The 20,293-nt window shown below is 41.1% G+C and overlaps 3 protein-coding genes across 4 annotated transcripts; 1 reads left to right on the top strand and 2 right to left on the bottom strand.

Moving 5' to 3' along the window:
• Positions 1 to 41: 41 nt before the first annotated feature.
• Positions 42 to 1,599, bottom strand: LOC119745422 (tubulin alpha-1A chain-like). The gene is made up of 2 exons (XM_038221754.1): positions 1,371 to 1,599; positions 42 to 1,186 (listed from the first exon to the last, which is right to left on the bottom strand). Exons 1-2 carry the CDS (start codon positions 1,549 to 1,551, stop codon positions 57 to 59), a joined length of 1,311 nt encoding a protein of 436 aa, XP_038077682.1. The 5' UTR covers positions 1,552 to 1,599; the 3' UTR covers positions 42 to 56.
• A 4,760-nt stretch (positions 1,600 to 6,359) lies between these two features.
• Positions 6,360 to 10,523, bottom strand: LOC119745415 (tubulin alpha chain-like). Its single transcript, XM_038221747.1, has 4 exons — positions 10,430 to 10,523; positions 8,062 to 8,284; positions 7,810 to 7,958; positions 6,360 to 7,682 (listed from the first exon to the last, which is right to left on the bottom strand). Exons 1-4 carry the CDS (start codon positions 10,430 to 10,432, stop codon positions 6,696 to 6,698), a joined length of 1,362 nt encoding a protein of 453 aa, XP_038077675.1. The 5' UTR covers positions 10,433 to 10,523; the 3' UTR covers positions 6,360 to 6,695.
• A 1,461-nt stretch (positions 10,524 to 11,984) lies between these two features.
• On the top strand, positions 11,985 to 18,378 carry LOC119744828 (telomeric repeat-binding factor 2-like). 2 transcript variants are annotated; one of them, XM_038220990.1, is made up of 10 exons: positions 11,985 to 12,193; positions 12,537 to 12,769; positions 13,192 to 13,296; positions 13,546 to 13,695; positions 14,471 to 14,597; positions 14,858 to 15,377; positions 15,882 to 15,978; positions 16,281 to 16,777; positions 17,268 to 17,395; positions 17,971 to 18,378. In XM_038220990.1, the coding sequence occupies exons 1-10, from the start codon at positions 12,019 to 12,021 to the stop codon at positions 18,228 to 18,230; spliced, it is 2,292 nt and encodes a 763-aa protein (XP_038076918.1). In that variant the 5' UTR covers positions 11,985 to 12,018; the 3' UTR covers positions 18,231 to 18,378. The 2 variants fall into 2 exon arrangements, with proteins under 2 accessions (XP_038076918.1, XP_038076917.1); XM_038220989.1 differs by having other exon boundaries at positions 16,278 to 16,777.
• Positions 18,379 to 20,293: the final 1,915 nt, after the last annotated feature.

The following is a 20,293-nucleotide window of genomic DNA, read 5'->3' as shown; positions in this document are numbered from 1 at the left end:
CTGAGGCAATAAAATGCTTAAAAAGTTGATTGAAAACTTGGTTTCAAATTAAGAATTTAGTACTCCTCGCCTTCTTCCTCTCCTTCGTTGTCAACAGAGTCGACACCGACCTCCTCGTAATCCTTCTCCAAGGCAGCCATATCCTCACGAGCCTCAGAGAATTCGCCCTCCTCCATACCCTCTCCCACGTACCAGTGGACGAAAGCACGCTTGGCGTACATCAGATCAAATTTGTGATCCAGACGAGCCCAGGCCTCGGCGATGGCCGTGGTGTTGCTCAGCATGCAGACGGCACGCTGCACCTTGGCCAGATCACCGCCAGGCACGACGGTGGGTGGCTGGTAGTTGATGCCCACCTTGAAGCCAGTTGGACACCAGTCCACGAACTGGATGGTGCGCTTAGTCTTGATGGTTGCTATGGCAGCGTTGACATCTTTAGGAACGACATCACCACGAAAGAGCAGACAGCAGGCCATGTACTTGCCGTGACGGGGATCGCACTTCACCATCTGGTTGTTAGGCTGAAAGCAAGCAGTTGTGATTTCTGCAACGGTCAGCTGCTCATGGTAGGCCTTCTCAGCAGAGACGACAGGGGCATAGGTAGCCAGAGGGAAATGGATTCTAGGATATGGCACCAAGTTGGTCTGGAACTCAGTTAAGTCGACATTGAGGGCGCCATCAAAACGAAGAGACGCAGTAATAGAGGACACAATCTGACCGATCAGACGGTTGAGGTTGGTGTAGGTCGGACGAGCGATGTCGAGATTGCGACGACAGATGTCGTAGATAGCCTCGTTGTCGACCATGAAGGCACAGTCGGAATGCTCCAGGGTGGTATGGGTGGTCAAAACAGAGTTGTAGGGCTCAACAACAGCAGTGGAGATCTGAGGAGCAGGGTAGACGGCAAACTCCAGCTTGGACTTCTTACCGTAGTCGACAGAGAGACGCTCCATCAACAGGGATGTGAAGCCGGAGCCGGTGCCTCCACCGAAGCTGTGGAAGACGAGGAAACCCTGGAGACCCGTGCACTGGTCAGCCAACTTACGGACTCGGTCCAAAACAAAATCGATTTTCTCTTTCCCGATGGTGTAGTGGCCCCTGGCGTAGTTGTTGGCAGCATCCTCCTTGCCTGTGATCAGCTGCTCAGGATGAAAGAGCTGGCGGTAGGTGCCAGTACGAACCTCATCTGTTCAAACATAAAATATTGTTTTCCTGTTATATGAATGTGATGACATCTTGAAAAGAAATAGTGGCTGAGAAAATAAAGATCAGGAAGGGAGACCAACTGGTTGGTGAGTAGACGTATCATGGGTCCCCACCAAGAAAAACAATGAGTTCGAGAAGAGCCGAAAAAAAGAGGTAATACATACCTATAACAGTCGGCTCAAGATCGACAAAGACGGCACGGGGGACGTGCTTGCCACTGCCAGTCTCGCTGAAGAAGGCATTGAAGGAGTCATCACCACCTCCGATGGTCTTGTCACTGGGCATCTGACCATCAGGCTGGATGCCGTGCTCCAGGCAGTACAGCTCCCAGCAGGCATTGCCCATCTGGACTCCGGCCTGGCCCACGTGGATAGAGATACATTCACGCTGAAAAAACAATTATTAGAAAGGATCGATTGGAATAAGTCTAAAAATACATATCCATCTGGACCATAATCCAATAAGCCTCCATTTAAGTTAATCAGAAAACAAAATGGCTGCTCCGTGATTGCAATGTGGTGTCTTCAAATCTATGCAGAATTTTAAATTATGCAGTAATTGTAAATCAATTTTTTTTTAGTTTTGCATTCGATCTTTAATGAAAATTACAGGCACCGTTTTCTTTGAAAAGGAATTATGATAAGGCAATTAAAGAGAGATATCCTGTACTATACACACGCTCACGTGTCAACAGTTAATTATGGACGCTTTAATTAATGGCGTTCAAGGTTATACTGCACAGGTTCTCTGCTGACGGTTATTGTGTTGTCTAAAAACAAAACATTGTGTTCCGTACAAGTGAGACACAGTATCTAATTAACTTCATCAATTAATCAGTATAATACTTTATACTGCTGCTGTGCAGCTGGAAAGAAAACTGGCTAACCGGTTGTTTCATTTCCAATAGGCGCTCTGGCTCTTATTTGTGTAGCTATGTACATATCTTTGTCTTCCTATAAATTGCTTGAATTCGTACATTGCTTGATACTCAGACAAAACAAACACCGGTTCATTGTGACTATTTGCAAATAAACTGAATATGCACAAATCAGCAGCCATGCAAATATCATGCCACAGATGACAGATCACACTGAGAAGGGACAATGGCAACTGTTGAATGCAACAAAACCATCTCATCAATGTCGTCATCATTTTGTAAATTGCACTTCAATGCAAGTCATTGTTGTTCTGGCCGCCGACCGCAAAATAAATCTTGTTTCTCACTGCCACCATCCAACCATCACGGAGTATGATTTTTGTCTTTTTCTTTCAATTTATATTTTATAAATTCACATTTTTGGGGGGGAAATGATAAATGCAAATAGCAGAAAAATGTTTCTAAAATTATCATTTACAGATTGAATTTTGTAGGGTGGGTGGAGAGTGGGGGTGGGGGATCCAGTGCACGGAAGATTTGATCAGAGTTCTTATTTCGAATGAAAGAAATTTAAAGCCGAAACCACGGAAGATGGTGGTGGAACACCCCCTCTGCTAAATTCGATGTTAGCCTAATTTGGGACGGGATTTGCCTCTTAACCCCTCTCATTTCCCTAACTCACTCCCAACACGCGCTTCTGTTATTGGATGATGGAAGTATGTAATATCACATAACATCATCAGTTATGGCTTTCATGACAAACTAAAATGATGCAAAATTATTAAGTAATTTAGTCTGCTGATAGGTTATTTCCAATTCCAAATCTGTCCTCAGTTGTTAAGAGAACCAGATAACACAGAAAAATGTCGATTATATTTTCTTACACCACCTAACAGTAAGAATATTGTTCTGTGTCTCGTCTTCCTTGCAGAATAATGTAATACTATGCTTTTAACTTAGTCGAAAAACTCAAATGTTGACTTACCATTTTTGCTTAATTTATCGAAGTTATTGACACCCAAAGAAGATGTGAGTTTGGGAATTATTTTTCTTGGCGTCTCTTGGCGTTGTACCGGTTGATGACGGCAGTTGAGAGCAAGTGATGGTCGGGTTACCAACCGATGGTCTTTTATAACCATGTTTCATCGCTTCACCGTGCCCTGTGCCGATTGGCTGGATCCGTGCGTGCGCGCCATGCTCGTAAATATTGAAAAACCGGGCCTCGGGTTGTCATGGTTTCATCAATTCAACAAGTCATCGTTATCTCGATACGACGTTTTTAAAAATCATTTTGGTGGAGTGTTACCAGTGTTCGTATCAAAAAATAAATGAACAATTTGAATTGGGATTTATATCTATTATTTTTTGTTTATAATGTCGATGTGTATCGTCATGCCTGGCGGCCGACCGGCGTGGCATATCTTGGCAGGTTCATTGACGATCTGAGTTCAATTCCTACAACTTTTTGTGTGAAATTATTACCGTAATTGTATCTTAAAAATGCATTTCTTTCTGAACTTCTCGGAGTGTGACTAATTTAATGTTGCAGAGAAAATGTAGGTAGTGAAGGCAAAAAGTTAAATGATGTCTACAGTTTAAAAACAAAATGGATGGCTTTAAAACAAAAGGTTTTCAAAGAAAGGGGCGTGGTTGGAGGGTGTCGGTGCGCGGAGGCTGTAGGGAGTGAGAAATTGTTCTTATAACCATCCAATTCCCAATCATCATGACTGTATTTTGGAAGGGTAAAAGTTAATTGTTTATCTCTGCTAAGATATTTAATTTCGTGTCACATGTGTAAATTACAGAATCGAGCCAGTGACATGCAACAATATCCGTTCTCTCACTCTCTCTTGTGATAATTACATTTCATATTTAATTTACAGCAGTAACAATACCCCCTTCGAACCGAGTTCATCTCACGGTTGAACGATTAGGTTGGTTGCCATGGTGATACCTCTCAGACGGCCATGATGAATTCATCAATAAAATACCGTCGATGAATGATGGCAAGCCGCGTAATTTCTACCGAGTCACTGGTGCAGACTGTTGCTCGCCGGGTTACATGGCATTGTCTCGCTGTTGAAGCGCTTATTAGGAGAGACCATTATAACAATAGAAAGCCAAGGTCAACATTTCCCGCGCTTGCCAGATAAAAATCTTTAATTTAATAGCTTTTCACGGTGGCTATCTGATCAAGTAGCTGTGACACTTACACCGCGTTCCCACTTGATTTGGAAAAAGGCGGATCAAGATCCGGCATTTTGGTGTGATCGTTATCTTACCGCAACGAAACCGCAAGTCGCGTTCCCACTTATGCTTGATCCACCTTTTCGTACGGAAATGTTGGGTCCGAAAGGTCACTGAGTTCGGAATTACGCGCGCTCTGTGGGAGTGCCATTGTTGCATGGTTGCATGCTAGGCCAGGATGGGTCAGTTTTCAAACAGCACTATCAGAATTAACAGACAAAAATTACGCGAATTCACCAACATAAATCACGGATCCGTAGAGGATCCGTGCGTGCATAAATTAAAAGGTGAAATCCAACAGAGCCGCTCACGTGTGACATCACGGCAGAAACCAATGCATCGATAAGGGATTCCCTGGTTCTGAAGCTTCTCATTGGTTAGAAACGGTCACATGATGTACTACGACATCATTTTCCAATTTTCTATAATCAATACTTCAGATTTGTCACCCCCGTACGTACAGCGTTATCGGCACTATTCCCATCGCATACTCGTAAGCTTTTCAATGATTCTGTGCCAAAGTGAAGTCTTTTGGTGAGTGCGGACTCAGAGTCATTTATGGATGGAAAAATAAGTAAAATTTCAGGAATGAAAAAGGTTTAGTAATGGACGAACACGCAACAAAAATAAGGCCTATAGTGTAGTTTTAGGATACCACGTGCGCTTTTGCATGCGCGGTGCTAGCCCGTAGTTCAGCGGTTGTTTATTGTGCATGTTGTAAACGCTGGTTATGTCCACATGAGCTACACGCCTGAAAACGTGTTTCTTCGTTCATGAGACCGCAACATTTTCGCGCCACTCGTGCACCGGGCGGATGTTAACAGGTCAAATTGCCGGATCAGATCCACCTTTTGCGTTCCCATCTGATCGTGATCCTGCAATTGCCGGATCTGATCCACCAATTGGGGGATCTGTATCCTGGTCCAGAGGTGGATCAGAAAAGGTGGATCTGATCCTGATCCACCTTATAACGGTTAGCGTTCCCACTACACACAATTGCCGGATCTGATCCACCAATTGGGGGATCTGATCCGGCAATTTGGCAAAAGGTGGATCAGATCCCCCAATTGGTGGATCAAGTGGGAACGGGGTCTTAAAGAAAGACATGTGCCTGATACTTTCACTGTGATGGTGTAGTGTGGATTCCACACAGAAATAGCAATGTGTGCCCAACTTATAAATTCCTTACTTTAATGGTGTCCACATAGGGAGATAGCAAAGAAAAAACAGCGACACTCACACACTCTTTTGGGATCCACATCACAAAGAAGGGAATTTTGCCTAAATATTATACACTACAACCTGTTATGTGTGGCCCACACATTAGCAAAAATAGAGGATCCGAACAGACAACCAACAAGAAGACTCAAGATGGAGAAGATACGTGCAACATGAAAGGACCGATTCGACCAATCAAAGGTTTGTTTCAAACTACGTCACAATGATGTGACCAATGAAAAGATGAGATGACAACTAACATTTTAAGATGGCCGCCTCCCATCTGCAGTCCAGTACCGGTAGAGTCCACCCATAAAACGTAAAGTAGTAAAATTCAAGAAATGTGGTGGAAATGTCATGGTTTCTCATAAGATACCACGGCCACGTCAATTTCTATGAAAGCAGTAGACAAAATCGATATCCAAGAGGGACACGTTCTGTGAAGGACAGGCCAGACGAGCTGGGTGGTGGATTTAATAAAAGGTGTTACTATGGAAACGAAAATGAAAGCGAGATAGAGCCCATGTACACAACACAGGAAAATTCTCTTATTTTAAAGGAGGGTTTTTGTAGGTCAGGGTACGAATTTAAGCGCGTCAGTTTAAATTTTGTTTGGAAGACTAGAATGTCTTGAAGTTATATTCTAATATTTGAGTAAAGACAAAAATAAAATATAATCCTCGAATGCATAACCGTTTGACTGTCTTATTTCACCGTAACCTTGGGACAAGGGTCGAGGTCAAACCAATACCATCAAGAAACTGCCATTAAATTGTGAAGGACGTCATAATTTATTCATGCAATTATTGCTGTTAACGACTCCACATGAGAAAACAAAGACGACCTGCACTTTTCCAAGGTTTTGTTTTTGTTGTTGTTTAAGAATTAAGTTATTCATATAATAATCCTCCACCAATTCCAGCAAGGCAAGTTGATTACATTTTATTTTAGTAAACCCTTCCCAAATTCAATTTATATATTAAAGTTGGTGACTTAAGTTGAGAAAAAAATAGCATCCTGCAATGAACAATTGTGAGAGGAATAAGATTTAAATGAGCGGCTCAACATTTGAGACAAGTGACTAAACAAAAGCTCTAAATCGTACACAAGAGAGCTGATTCTTAACTGTGATGTTTGACATTTTGAATTAGTATTCGCCTGCGTCTCCTTCAAGATCTTCTTCACCGTCTGCAGAGTCTCTCCCGACCTCCTCGTAATCCTTCTCCAAGACAGCCAGATCTTCACGGCTCTCAGAGAACTCACCCTCCTCCATACCCTCTCCCACGTACCAGTGGACGAAGGCACGCTTGGCGTACATCAGATCAAACTTGTGATCCAGACGAGCCCAGGCCTCGGCGATGGCCGTGGTGTTGCTCAGCATGCAGACGGCACGCTGCACCTTGGCCAGATCACCGCCAGGCACGACAGTAGGTGGCTGGTTGTTGATGCCCACCTTGAAGCCAGTTGGACACCAGTCGACGAACTGGATGCTGCGCTTGGTCTTGATGGTTGCGATGGCGGCGTTGACATCTTTAGGGACGACATCACCTCGGTAGAGCAGACAGCAGGCCATGTACTTGCCGTGACGGGGATCGCACTTCACCATTTGGTTTTCTGGCTCATAACAGGCACTGGTGAGGTCTGAAATGCTAAACTGCTCATGGTGAGCCTTCTCGGCAGAGACGACAGGGGCGTAGGTCACCAGAGGGAAATGGATTCTAGGGTAAGGCACCAAGTTGGTCTGGAACTCATTCAGATCGACGTTTAGGGATCCCTCGAAACGCAACGACGAAGTGATGGAAGACACGACCTGGGCAATGAGACGGTTGAGGTTGGCGTAAGATGGCCGTTCAACGTCGAGTTTACGTCGGCAGATTTCGTAGATGGCCTCATTGTCGACCATGAAGGCACAATCGGTGTGCTCCAGGGTGGTATGGGTGGCCAAGACGGCGTTGTAAGGCTCCACCACCGAGGAAGACATCTGAGGTGCGGGGTAAACCGCTACCTCCAGCTTGGATTTCTTGCCGAAGTCCACGGCAAGCCTCTCCATGAGTAAGGCAGTGAAGCCAGAGCCGGTGCCTCCACCGAAGCTGTGGAAGATGAGGAAACCCTGGAGACCCGTGCACGGATCAGCCTAATCAAAAAGATAAACAAACAATTTTTTTTAAAGGACAAGTGGCATTTAAACTTATGTAAATTCATGTCTCTTGAAGTATGACAATGAGTTAGCAAGAGCAAGGAAATATTGAAATCAGACGTACTATCTTGCGGATTTTATCCAAGACGTCATCCACTTTTTCCCTCCCGACAGTGTAGTGGCCCCTGGCGTAGTTGTTGGCGGCATCCTCCTTGCCTGTGATCAGCTGCTCAGGATGAAAGAGCTGCCGGTAGGTGCCAGTGCGGATCTCATCTGCATACAAATAAGAAAAAAATCAATAAGAAAACCATGTCTTTCAATCACAACTCCTCGTGTTAAATTACCAATTCAATCAAGACTTCTGTTTGCAACGCACCGACAACCGTGGGCTCCAAGTCGACAAAAATGGCGCGAGGAACATGCTTGCCAGTACCGGTCTCGCTGAAGAAGGTGTTGAAGGAATCCTCACAACTCCCAATGGTCTTGTCACTGGGCATCTGACCATCAGGCTGGATGCCGTGTTCCAGGCAGTACAGCTCCCAGCAGGCATTGCCCATCTGGACTCCGGCCTGACCCACGTGGAGGGATATCACTTCACGCTAAAAGAATCGCAAGAGCAAAATATCAGACTTATTTGTTCTATATTCGCGTCACCAAACATCGAGTTCGAGTCCCGTGTCATTTATCGTGACTCGAATCCGAGTCCGAGTCACAAGTCATGATCCGCAAAATATTGATACGGTTCTATAAACCAGCAGTGACCAAAAAGAACATACCCATCTGATTTGTGTTGAGGCCTACAATAAACTGAGAATTTAAAGTTAAACCTGGAATCCAGTTGACAGAAATTCTAAAACACCTTGACACCTGTCTTCACCAACGCCCGCCGGGTCTCCTTGGTCTTTCAATGGGCCTTATTCACGAGTCCGCCATGTTGAATTAAAAGTGAGGTAAAATCTTCACTTTTGGAAATTGCGAAGAGAAATGAAAGCAAGTACATAACAAAATAATTCAAGTCTGCTTCAATGAATAATTTAAAAATTATAATGAAACTTTCCCTAATGTTTTAAGCCAGATTTAAAAAGAAAGAAAGCAAATTAAGGCTCCATAAATAGTCTGGCGCCATCCCATTCAACTGTTAACAATTTATGAAATACATTCAGGGAACAAGACAAAATTGGCTACCTCGTGAATAAGGTCCATTGAATAAAATTGAATTTCCAAAACTTTGTGGATCGTGCAAAACAGCTTTTATTGTCCTGACTCAATATAATAAGTCAGAACAGTATGCGCGAGGCATGATAGTGGGGCTATGTTCACGCGCATACCGCGCGCGCTCTTAATTGGAGGCGCGCGCGTGAAATCTGACAACCCTATTGGTCGAAAGAGCCATTAGTGCGCGCGTACCACCTGTGCATGAGCGCTGCTAAATTTTAGAGATTGCTTCTGAGTTTTTTGGGTCGTCGAAGGATGTACGCGACTTTAAATAAAAGCCTACCCAGCACATACACGTTTTTACTATTCAGTGCAACGAATAAAACAATATTAACACAAGATAACAATTCTTGCGAACCCCTTTAATGAACTGTGGCGCAGAAAACCAAGAATATGGATCCATAATATTATAATTCTATTGTCCTGGCGGCTTCGGTATCCAGACAATGACTTTAATAAACGTTATTGATTTCAGTGATATGCATGTATTGTTGTCGTCATTATCATACTCCGGGTGCTTTGTTAATGCGAAATATATTGAACGATTTTCGTTCTGGTTTTACATTATTCCCATTCAAGTTGGCATTTTTGATGAGAATGTCCAAAATTTTGGAGAAAAATCCAAATACTTGTTGTGCAACTGAAATAATGTTGAGAACCGGACCCTAGACATCCGTAATAAGTTTGAAACCAGCAGGTGAAAAAAAATAATAAATTAATTAGATTATTACAATAAAATAAAATATCAAAATTAGACGTGTTTTGTACAAACGCATAGGCCTATCCTACGTGTGTCTAATATTTCAAGGGCTACTCGAGGCAAGTTTCCCTACCATTAATAAACAAAGCAGTTATCTCCATTGTTTTAATTTGCATTTTAATCATGGCATGGCATCTGACGCACCCATGCGTTAATTTTAAAATGAACATATGCCGGCATTTATTATACACGGGAAGATATTTCAGTGGGCAGTGTACTTTTAAGGCGGGTCCTTTGTATTCAGTGGTTGGTATAATTTGGCAACCAAACCTAGGCGTGGCAATGTCTGCGGTGGATATAGCATCATTTAAAATGTTTAAGGTTCATTGGGGAAAAATGGAAGGGGCCCTAAAAAGATGAGATGTTGTGGAACATTTCAAACGCATTAAATGTACTGAATAATATAACAAAACACAATTCATTTCATGTCAAAAAGAAGGAGTGATGACTCGAAAATTGCAGTGTGCTTCTAGTTCTCAATGGTTAAAGTCAAGAACAAACATTATAATAAAAGTAATTTTAAAAAGGAGATGCCCCAAAATTAAATATGAAATCATGGTAACAATATTGACATTTAGACAATAATGCACTCGGCAAATAATGATTAAACAAGGGCTGGGTTAAAAATATTTATGCACAATCAAACAAGAAAACAAAAAAATAAAACAACAAACAAAACAAAATCTCTGCTCAATTAAACGAACCTGTACAATTTCCCTGTAATTTATTATTCTTTTTTTTTTCAAATTGAAAAGAATATGCGACTTACCATACTTTTGGCTGATTTTCACAAACATCCACCAAACACAAACAACAAAATAAGGGAGTATTTCCAAAAGCGTGGACAATGGACGCTTCCCTATAGTAAAATGACGGAAATATGATATATTATATTCCATGGACAAAAATACCCACACGCACACTCGAGCGTTGAATATTCATCGTATTTTACTCTCGAAACAGCTGTTAAATTTTATGTTCTACGTTTCAAAATTAACGGTTGGTCATGGTCGTTGAATGCACGAAGCGCTGAGGCCTTTTCAACCCGTCTGAGCAGTCGAAACTGATATTAATTATGATATTGGCAATTGCTTTGAAACGAGTCAGACTTTGTAAGGGTTGTTATACCTTGCATTGTTTACCTATTAAACATGGTGGTATGAAGTGTAACATTTCCTGTTAATTTTTTACTTTAAGTTTCAAAAGTAAGTTTAGTTTGTACATGATGAAGAGACAAGTCAGGTTTCAACGTCGTATGCTTGGGATTTGTGCGGGTAAATTAACAGAAAATGAAAGATTAGGAAATAAGCTTTAAAGGGAATATACAACATTTGCAAACATCGAAAAATAAAACTACCAAGTTTTTACGAAATACTTTACTAGGATGTTGGTAAATGACAGTATAAAGCATACTGTAAAATTATGGCACCTGGTGTGAAGTCATTTTCAAAAAATTAGTAATTTTGTATACATTTCCAACGGTGGTCGGCCGACCACCGTTGGAAAAACCTAACTATTTTTCAACTACTGATCCAAATTTACCATTTTTTCAGTCCAAATTTTGTTTGCTATTGGTTACATGTTCATGAACGGGTGCAGGCAGGCTAGACTGGTTCCCTCACCTTACAATTTTCCGGCATCTATAAATATTGATCTATTTCATCTTTAGTGGAGTCAGGGAACCAGACTGCTTGAACATTTTTGTTTTTCTTGGTTTTCCAGCATTTTCGAACACAAAACTTCAAACATGTTAGTGTAACAATATTTGATCTATTATACTAACCCCTCAAATAGTTCATTTCTGAAAATAACAGCAAAAGCCAATGATGTACAGTCCCTTTACTTTGCGGTGTGTCTCAAACACCTTGGAGAGTTGTGAGTATTTTTAATAATTTTTGGAAGTGCTTGTAATTATCACTAAGGTCTATGACAGGTTATCTACTGGTCGCCGTTAATTGCGCCCTCTATTGTTTTACTTTAAAAAAAAATGTTTTATAGAATATGTTTTGATTAAGGAGAGAAGCCCATTGACAATTATATTTTTTTACTAATGTCTTCGCCCATTCATATGTTGGATTAAATGCTTTCGTTTATGTTTGAAATGCAGATTTTTAATGTGACTGTGCCCCTCCCCCCCTCCTTCCCCTTTCGCCCCACCCACACTTATGCCACGCTATCCTCGACCTCGTGTGACATAAAATAAAACCTCAGCGGTTATATGTATAGTTTGAAGTAAATTACCTGGGAACAAGGGTAGTATTGCTCATATTGGTCTTGTCTACGTCTCTTGTGTGAAAGATCATGCGAAATTAAAATACAAAACAAGATTCTGACGGGAAGGAAACCAGACTAAGCAAAATGGCGGACGACACGGTGACCGCGGTTTGCTTGAATCCGCCAAAAATTGTTGCAAATAACAGCGATTTTGAGCTGGCAAATGAATTGACGTTCGACTTTTACTGCCTGAGATTCTGGGAAGAGTTTAAAGAAAAGTCGACGGTCGATGAACGGTCTGATAGGAACTTCCTTCAAGGTTTGTATTGACTTACTCACTTAGATTTAGAAATCGCTGTGCGCGTACGCGTGCACACTTGCGAGTAATCTACCTGGCGACCGTGTAGTGTCATGATTGAGTACTAGGGCCCCTGTTTTGTTTTGATCAAATTAGAGTCAAAAATGTTAACTGCCCAATATGCCAGATTCATGAGACATTTCTATGGGGATTCGTCTTAAACATGTTCATTAAATTTTCATCGCATTTCATTGCATTTTTCTCTTATACTTATATAGCATGTATAGTTATAAATAGCCGGAATTTTTTGGGTTTATCTTTTTTTATGATGCTGAAACACTGTCTGATCATCTTTTGTGTGTAGGACTGTTGGGTCAGAAGTTCACCTACACCACGCAGCGAGAAAACCTTGTGCATTTCATGCAACTGATTGTCTGTCTAGCTGACGGCCAAGATGCAGCCACACGGTATAGCACCACCCCTGGGGAGGAGGATACTCCATTAGAAAAAGCAATCTCCTTGTTTGATGAGCTAGTGGCCGAGCATGAGGATCTTGGGGAGGAGGTTGAAGCTGTCAGAGAGGCTTTTAAGATACAGGTAGGCCTATGTTATCGTAGTACATGTACTATTTATCATTACAATTATGAACCCAATGAACCAATCTAGCTTTAAAAAATGACCGATGTAATGTCTTCACTCTTTGTCATGTTTGTGAAGCCGTTCTTTGACAAGAGTGTCAACGTATGTTTTGCCGAATCCTCAAGCTAATCACAACACTTGTTTTAATAGTTCAGCTAAGGTCACCCATAATCTTGAGTATTTGCATCAGAATGATAAGTTTACTTTCCCCTTTACCATCAGTTTTTTTTAAATTACAGAAGGACATTATCAGTAAATAAATAAATCTTTCAAACCTTTCATCACATGTTCAGACTTTTTTTTTAAATTAAGAATCTCATCCCATTAGTAAGCAAAGCAAACATCATCAATTTCTGGGTCAACATGTTTTTGTTTTTCAGGCTGTGATGGTGTGCATGAGGGCAAATGATTACGGACTGGCAAAGATGGTTCACCAGAGAGTATGGGGAAAATCGTGCAAATCTACACGTCAAACAAAGCAACCGGTTAGTTCATTTCATAGCGCCCTCAATACATCGTTCAGTTAAAGATGCATGCCCCAGGCTTTTTTTTAAAAATGTCTTTTTTTTTTCTCGCAACAAATTTTCAAGTCTATTTAAAACTCGAAATTAGCACGGGAACGCACCCTTAAGCTGCACCTTGTGATTATGACCAACATTTACGTACTTGTTGAACATTCAGTCAATTAAAAAACAACAAAATTGAATATATTTCTCTATTTTCTTTCCCACTAGGTCATGCAGAGTGTTTTAAAGTTATTCATCGATGATGAGAAAGTCAAACCAGACTTCCTTGATCGTCATACCTACGAGAGTTTCCTTCAGATAGCTAAGGCTCTGCTTCAGAAAGTCTACGACAAATATGACACCCCGTTTCTTCTGAAAGTAAGATTGTCATTTGGCTGGCAAGTTATTAATCTTGCCATACTTTTCAATCATATCTAATGGGCCATATCCAGAAAGTATTATCCTAAATTATAGGTTAGTATTTTAAAACAATTTTTTGAAAACTGAAATAAAATCTTGAAAGAGAGTCTATTAAGTGCTCATAAATTAAGATTTACTTGCATCCTAGAGTTTACTTGATTAAAAAAAAACCTGGAAATTGTCTTTTTCCAAATTTGATTTGTTTGATTTAACTTATTTTCAAACATTCTTATAATAATGAACAATTAAAATTAACAGAATATACAGCATTCAGGTGATGAATGGTGGAGGCTGGCAGAAAGCCGAAGCTTGTGCTGGGCCAGACCCCTGTGATTAAACAATTCAATTGAATTTAACTCAAAAGAAAACACACTTCAACTGAAACAAATAGTTATAAAACTTTACTAATTAAGTTGCCCAGGTTCAAAGAAACATGCTGTCACTGTGGATTGTGTGGTGAAAATCATTCTGTAACATTTCTTCCCTTCCCTGTTTCCAGTTCTTTGAAGAAATAAAACCACAAACTCCAATTACTGGGCCCTTTCCAACTTCGGCTGCGTCCACATTACATGGCTACAGCTTTCAGTAAAACACACGTCTATGGGGAGTGGATTTAGCCGCTGCCATAAGTGTGTGTGTTTGGCAGCCATAGCCCGAGTAATACTGACACAGCCTTAGTCTGACCAAACAACCTTAGTTTCACATACATCCTTTTCTTTAATGCAAACATCAGGTCTTTCAAGCGTATAGAAGGAGTGTGGAAAGGAGATTACAGGTGTTGGAGAATAACACAGAAGATGTATCATCTGTTGAAATGTCATCATCTAAACAACCATCGGAAACTTCCTCACCCATCAAAGGTTCGGAACAAAAATGTTGTGGAAATAACTTTGAGAGAGTTTTGGGGAGAACATTTGAAGCATTTTGAAGCACTCACATCTTGACCAGTGCTCAATGTCACAGAGTCGTTGGGTGCAAACTTTGGTAGGCACAAGAAGAACAAAAACGAACAGAAGGTCAAATTAAATGAATAATTGAAGTTTGTTAAATGAATTTTTATCTGATAATTTATGTTTTTCTAGCTGTTTATTTATAAACTTGTTGATGTTGCACATTACAGGATTTCGGCGTTCAGAGCGGCTGTCTGATGAGCTTCACAGCAAACCAGTCACTGCAGACAAAGACATCCCCACGGCTGGTGACATCCACAAAGTAGGGCGCTGTAACCACCCAGCACACGTAGCAAGAGTGGATGGAGACGAGGATGGTTGCCATGACAACCAGAAGGACCAAGCATCATCTGAAAAGGACCACGACAACCATTGTTTAGATGTGGACAATGATGACCATGGCAACCAGAGAACGGAGCATAAGGCCAAAGGGAAAGGCATCAAGAGAAAACTGCCGGTGGTGTCTTCGGACTCGGAAGACGAGAATGCCGACAGTTGCCAGGAGAAAAATAAGGAGGTTGCCAGGACAACTTCCAAAGGGAAAGGCATCAAGAGAAAACTGCCAGTAGTGTCTCCAGACTCAGAAGACGAGAGTGTCGACAGTTGCCAGGAGAAGAATAAGGAGGTTGCCACGACAACTTCTCCTTCACACATTGGAAACGGCAGCTTCACCAAGGGAGAGTTTTACAGGTGAGCTGTGAAACTGTTTGTATTGAATCCATGCATATCATTAATAATCCTGCGAATGGGCTCCGTACACAAACAAGACGAGGCACTTTTTGACCGCTTTCAAGCAAGCCTCCCATGGTCAGTACACACACTGTGTGGGCGGGCTGTCACCACGTTATGAGGAAGTTTTTATTATAAGGCAAATTAGGACCAAGTTATGGGGACTTTCTGCTGTCCCCACAGCGTCTTTGGTCCCCGTAGTACCGTGGGAAAACTTGTGTGTAGTCCTCACAAGTACGGAGCAAGTATGTGTGGTGTGTGGGTGTGTGTACTGGCTCATGCATGCAAAGCACGAAAAACATGCTACTAATGTTCGCGCGAGCATCAGGCATCATCGACAACGCGTTCAAAGTCTCTCCCGGTAGTCTCCCATAATTCTCCTTTCCAAACATCAAACTTCTAATGTACTTAATTCACATGGATCAAATGGATTTCAGAGATTAACTTTGGATGTTTCTGTCGCAGTCATTTGCAGACTTTTGAGGCTGTCTTGCAATCGTTAGTCGGTCCCACAGAAGTCACGGATATCACATCCAAGCCACTGGTCGTGCCTCGGACTTTGGTAAGTTCAACAAGCTAAACCTTAGAGTCTCTTCAGAGAAACACGCCCAAACCTCCTCAGAGATTTCAAAGGATCTTGGAGGGTTTGGTTTCATTTTAAATGAGGGACCATCTCCTTTTAAGTAAAACATTGGACTAAGTTTCATTCATAACCATTCCTTTTGTACAATTAAACAGGATTTTTATGCCATGTCTGTCAAATAACAAATTTTGCATGTGTAAAACTTCACTCACTCAGTTGTTACACAGGGTAATTTTTACATCTCTAAAAATTGTTCATATATTTGCTTTGAATTCTAGAAGCAACAGCATAACTTACGGTCAAGAAGAAAAGCTCATGTCAAGACTCCTCCATCCATACTGAAATCACCACCAACAAAAACCTCCACCCCTGCCCCCTCCCCAGGTCAGGTACGGCCAACGCCCTCCCCCACTAAAAAATCCAAAGCAGCTCAAGCCCCAGGCCAGGTACAGCCAAAACCTTCCCCCACTAAACCCTCCACCCCTGCCCCCGCCCCTGGCCGGGTACAGCCCACACCCTCCCCCACCAAAACCTCCACCCAAGCCCCCGCCCCGGGTCGGGTACAACCAAAACCTTCTCCCACCAAAACATCTGCCCCAGTACCTGCCCAAGGTCAGGTACAGCCCACACCCTCCCCCACCAAAACCACCCCAGCCAAGGCACCAAGTCGGTTAGAGTCAACACCTCAAAACGGAACCTCAGACGGAAGGGAGCATAATTCACCACATAAGAAAAGTGAAGGGAACTTCATCAAGTTCCAGAAGACGACCCCAAAACGGTGAGTAAAATGACAAGTTTCCTCTGACTTTTTAGATTGAGACAATGGAGCCTTCCTGTCTGTCAATCAACAGTGCAAATTGACCAATTGGATGACTACGTTTGGTCAGGTGATCCTGGCGGCTCAATCAGCAGAATCCAAAGGTGGGTGGGGCTTATGGCCATATCCAGAATAGTCCATTGTTCTTGGAGGGGCAAGTCTTTATATACACCAGAATGATGATCTCTGTGAATCTGTTCATAATGTCAGACTTGTTGGAGACGGCTCATCATAGCTTTATGAATGAATACTCTGCTTGGTTAGGAAAAGGGTGGACAAAGGGGTAAATTTGGTTTGAAATGGAGGGGAGGGGGGGTTGTGTGTGTAGATAATGAAATCAGGAAGAAATCCTTAAATTTCAGTGTTAGAAATTTAAATATGTAAAGAAGGACAGAACTCATGCAAGAGTTTGCATCATGATGCTAATTTGTTTGACTTCTTTTATTTTCAGGGGGAAGTCCATCCGTGACAAGAAGTACCAACCAAATCGTGTCAAGGAGATAAGTCCGGACGTCCCCAGCACATCCAAAGGCAATACGTCACCATACTCAATGTCAGAGGATGACTCGGACACCTCAAGTAAGTCAGAAATCACGTGGGGCCTGACATTTTGATCCTAGCAAGAGCTGTCTCTGTCAATTCTATGATTTGTATATTCCAGCAGTTTCTTTCTCTTGTAGACATTAATTTGAAGGTACAATCACAAAAACTGTTAATTTCCTTCCACTTCTTTTACTAAGGGACCCCACTGGAAACAAGTCCAGAGACTTTCTTTGGCTATCCCGGCCAATTGTCGCATACTGATAAACAAGAAGTTTTCCTGATGGGTTTTCAGTCAAGTCACCAGCTACATGAGGTCACATGATCACATTTCCTCACTGTCAATAGAGGGCGCTGTGGACAAATATTACCAGCTTTGGCAATGATTGATTGAATTAACACTTCAGTGTCCATGTCCATAAAAGATTTCAGAACATCAGAATTATCAGCTAAATGATGCAACTAAAGTAAATGTCTTATTCCTGTGTGATAGGCACTGAATAGGCACTTTGTACTTTTATTGTCAATTAATTTAAAGACCAAGAACTCACTTTAGTGAGGGTAATCTATATATTCTCAATCTGTAAATAATAATTCATTTTTTTCCCTGTTAGTTTCCCCTCCAGTCCTGCACTCCCCCCGCGTGCGTCGCAGTCTGGACCCTGATACTTGGAACGGCAACGCAACCCTCAGGAAACTCCCAAATCGCAGGAAGCCCTGGACCGAAGACGAGGTGGACTTGCTTAAGAAGGCCATACGTCGATACGGAGTGGGCAGATGGTCAGAGATGATCGTGAGTTATGACTTCAATGGCAGGACAAACGTCAACCTCAAAGACAAATGGAGAACCATGGTCAAGAATGGAGAAATCTAAGAGAGAGGTCGCAGTAAGACGAGGCAAGTGGAAGCTTGAGTCGGGGTTGGAATAACTATCTACCATTGTTTACAATTCCAAAACAGATTCAGAGACTTCCAACAAAACTGAAATAAGTCATCAGAAATGTTCTGGCAGTAAAATTATGCACAACAAATTCTGCTGCTGAAGAACCCTAGTGCACCATTGCCACCGTTTCTCCTTTCCTTATGAGATGCAACAGGGTTCGTGCAGTGTCAGTTGAAAACACTCAGAGATGCATCTTCAAGTACATTGTACTTGTTTGGCACGGAGTACAAATAGATTGATAATCTCTTCCAGGGTGAGTAGAAATATTCTCAGTCATTTCATGCCACTGAAACCGGAGATAAGCACCGGCCTGATGGGCCACAAGGCTCAGGACAGACTTTACTTTACTTACCGAAGTAGTGCTGTCCATGTTAGTTTATAGTGTGCATAAAAACTGTACATAAGTGGTGTATATTGTACATTATGTACATAATTTTTGAAGACAAAAGTCGATGTTCCAAACTTTCAGCAAACAACTTTTCTTTGAAGTTGTGTTTCAGATATTTACTTTTACTTAATTAACAAGTCTGGTACTTTACTATTTTTTAGTTCCTGGCATATTTTTGTGAAAATCTAATCATGTAAAAATGTTGTGTTTTGGTCCCACAATTTGTCTGTATATGTCTTGGCCAATGGATCTTTTTCTAAACTTGACCGTATTTTTTTTCCAGCATAAAAAAATGCCAGCAGTATTATTTTATCCAAAGCAAGCTTATTTTTCAGCCTTTTCTGTTTTTTTTTCTTTCTGATAGTGAAACTTGATTTATGCATTTTCACCCTCATATGTTAGAGCGTGGTTCATGAGGATTTCAATTTAAAGAGATCAACGTCAACAGGTTAAAAAAAAAATGGCTGCATAGCTTGAAAAATTAACTTGGTTCACTTGCGGGAAAAGAAAATTGGTGAACATATTCTAGCTTTCCATTTATAGGATGATGGGTGCAAATAATTGTCGAGACCAACATAATTTTTTTAAATTATTTATTCTCCATTGTAAATCAAAACCTACTCAATAACATTATTGCTTTGGAGGATTCAGTTACAACAGAAGCCGGATTTACAGAACGTTCTACTCTCAAAATATACGAGACAAAACTAGTGAATGAGTTGATTAAAATTGCTAATTACAAGCAACAAAGAAATATTTAAGAGGTGCGCGGAGAATTCTTAGATGTGCTGTTGTCAGCTTTGCAGTAGACTACAGTTTTTCACAAAATAATGAATGAAAACTTTGAAATGTAACTTCTAGTATAAAACTTTATAGTACCGATAGAAAAACAAAACAAAACTGACATTGTAAAAGGATGACTAGTATTTATTTTATTAAACTCTAAAATCATCTAAACAGGTTTCCAAGACTATTTTGAAATTTTTGAAAGAAAAACTTCTATTGCCCCTAACTGCTATAAATTCCAGCACCAGTGAGTTCAAACAAGGCATTTAAACAAGAAAATTGTCTCGCATATTTATAAAGGCAACACTAAACTTTTTAAAATCTACAACATGTACTTACACATTTTTTTACGAAAATTAAAAACCAGTTGAAAAAATTTAAATACGTGGACTTTATGTTCATTGTTCACCTTTGACTCAAGAGAAAAATTGTGTGCTTTGCATTTGTACATGCTTGTAAACCTAAAGCCTACGTACTAGCTTGAAACGACCACAACAATAGCTATTGAATGATCCGAACTTTCATTATCTTGAATCTAGTATAAGTTATGTAGATCTGTACATATACAGTCGAGTCTCGTTATAACAAACTCGTTCGGACCTAGCCAAATTGTTTGTTATATCAGAATTGTGTATTAAGAGGAACATCGGTCCCATTCATTGTGCATATAAATGCACAGTCGGGACCAAGGCTTTATGTTTGTTATAACCAGAATTTTGTATTAACAGAGTTTGTACTAACGAGAGTCGACTGTATACCAAGTTGCGTTGCTACATATTATTAGACAAAGTTGTTAGTCGTTTTTTGTTATGTAGACATA

The sequence above is a fragment of the Patiria miniata genome, unplaced genomic scaffold (assembly GCF_015706575.1).
Source record: "Patiria miniata isolate m_02_andy unplaced genomic scaffold, ASM1570657v1 HiC_scaffold_7, whole genome shotgun sequence".
NCBI lineage: Eukaryota > Metazoa > Echinodermata > Asteroidea > Valvatida > Asterinidae > Patiria > Patiria miniata.
Note: the sequence above shows the minus strand (reverse complement) of the source record. Positions and strands in the feature narration are given on the sequence as shown.

Excerpts from the sequence above, each read along its gene's own strand:
- LOC119745415 (XM_038221747.1), bottom strand. Across the intron at positions 7,959-8,061 it reads CTTGGAGCCCACGGTTGTCG|ATGAGATCCGCACTGGCACC; the intron begins GTGCGTTGCAAA and ends ATTTGTATGCAG. Across the intron at positions 7,683-7,809 it reads TGGATAAAATCCGCAAGATA|GCTGATCCGTGCACGGGTCT; the intron begins GTACGTCTGATT and ends CTTTTTGATTAG.
- LOC119745422 (XM_038221754.1), bottom strand. The coding sequence starts at position 1,551 with ATGGGCAATGCCTGCTGGGAGCTGTACTGCCTGGAGCACGGCATCCAG. Across the intron at positions 1,187-1,370 it reads TCTTGAGCCGACTGTTATAG|ATGAGGTTCGTACTGGCACC; the intron begins GTATGTATTACC and ends ATGTTTGAACAG.
- LOC119744828 (XM_038220989.1), top strand. The coding sequence starts at position 12,019 with ATGGCGGACGACACGGTGACCGCGGTTTGCTTGAATCCGCCAAAAATT. Across the intron at positions 16,778-17,267 it reads CAGAAGACGACCCCAAAACG|GGGGAAGTCCATCCGTGACA; the intron begins GTGAGTAAAATG and ends TTTTATTTTCAG. Across the intron at positions 17,396-17,970 it reads GGATGACTCGGACACCTCAA|TTTCCCCTCCAGTCCTGCAC; the intron begins GTAAGTCAGAAA and ends TTTCCCTGTTAG.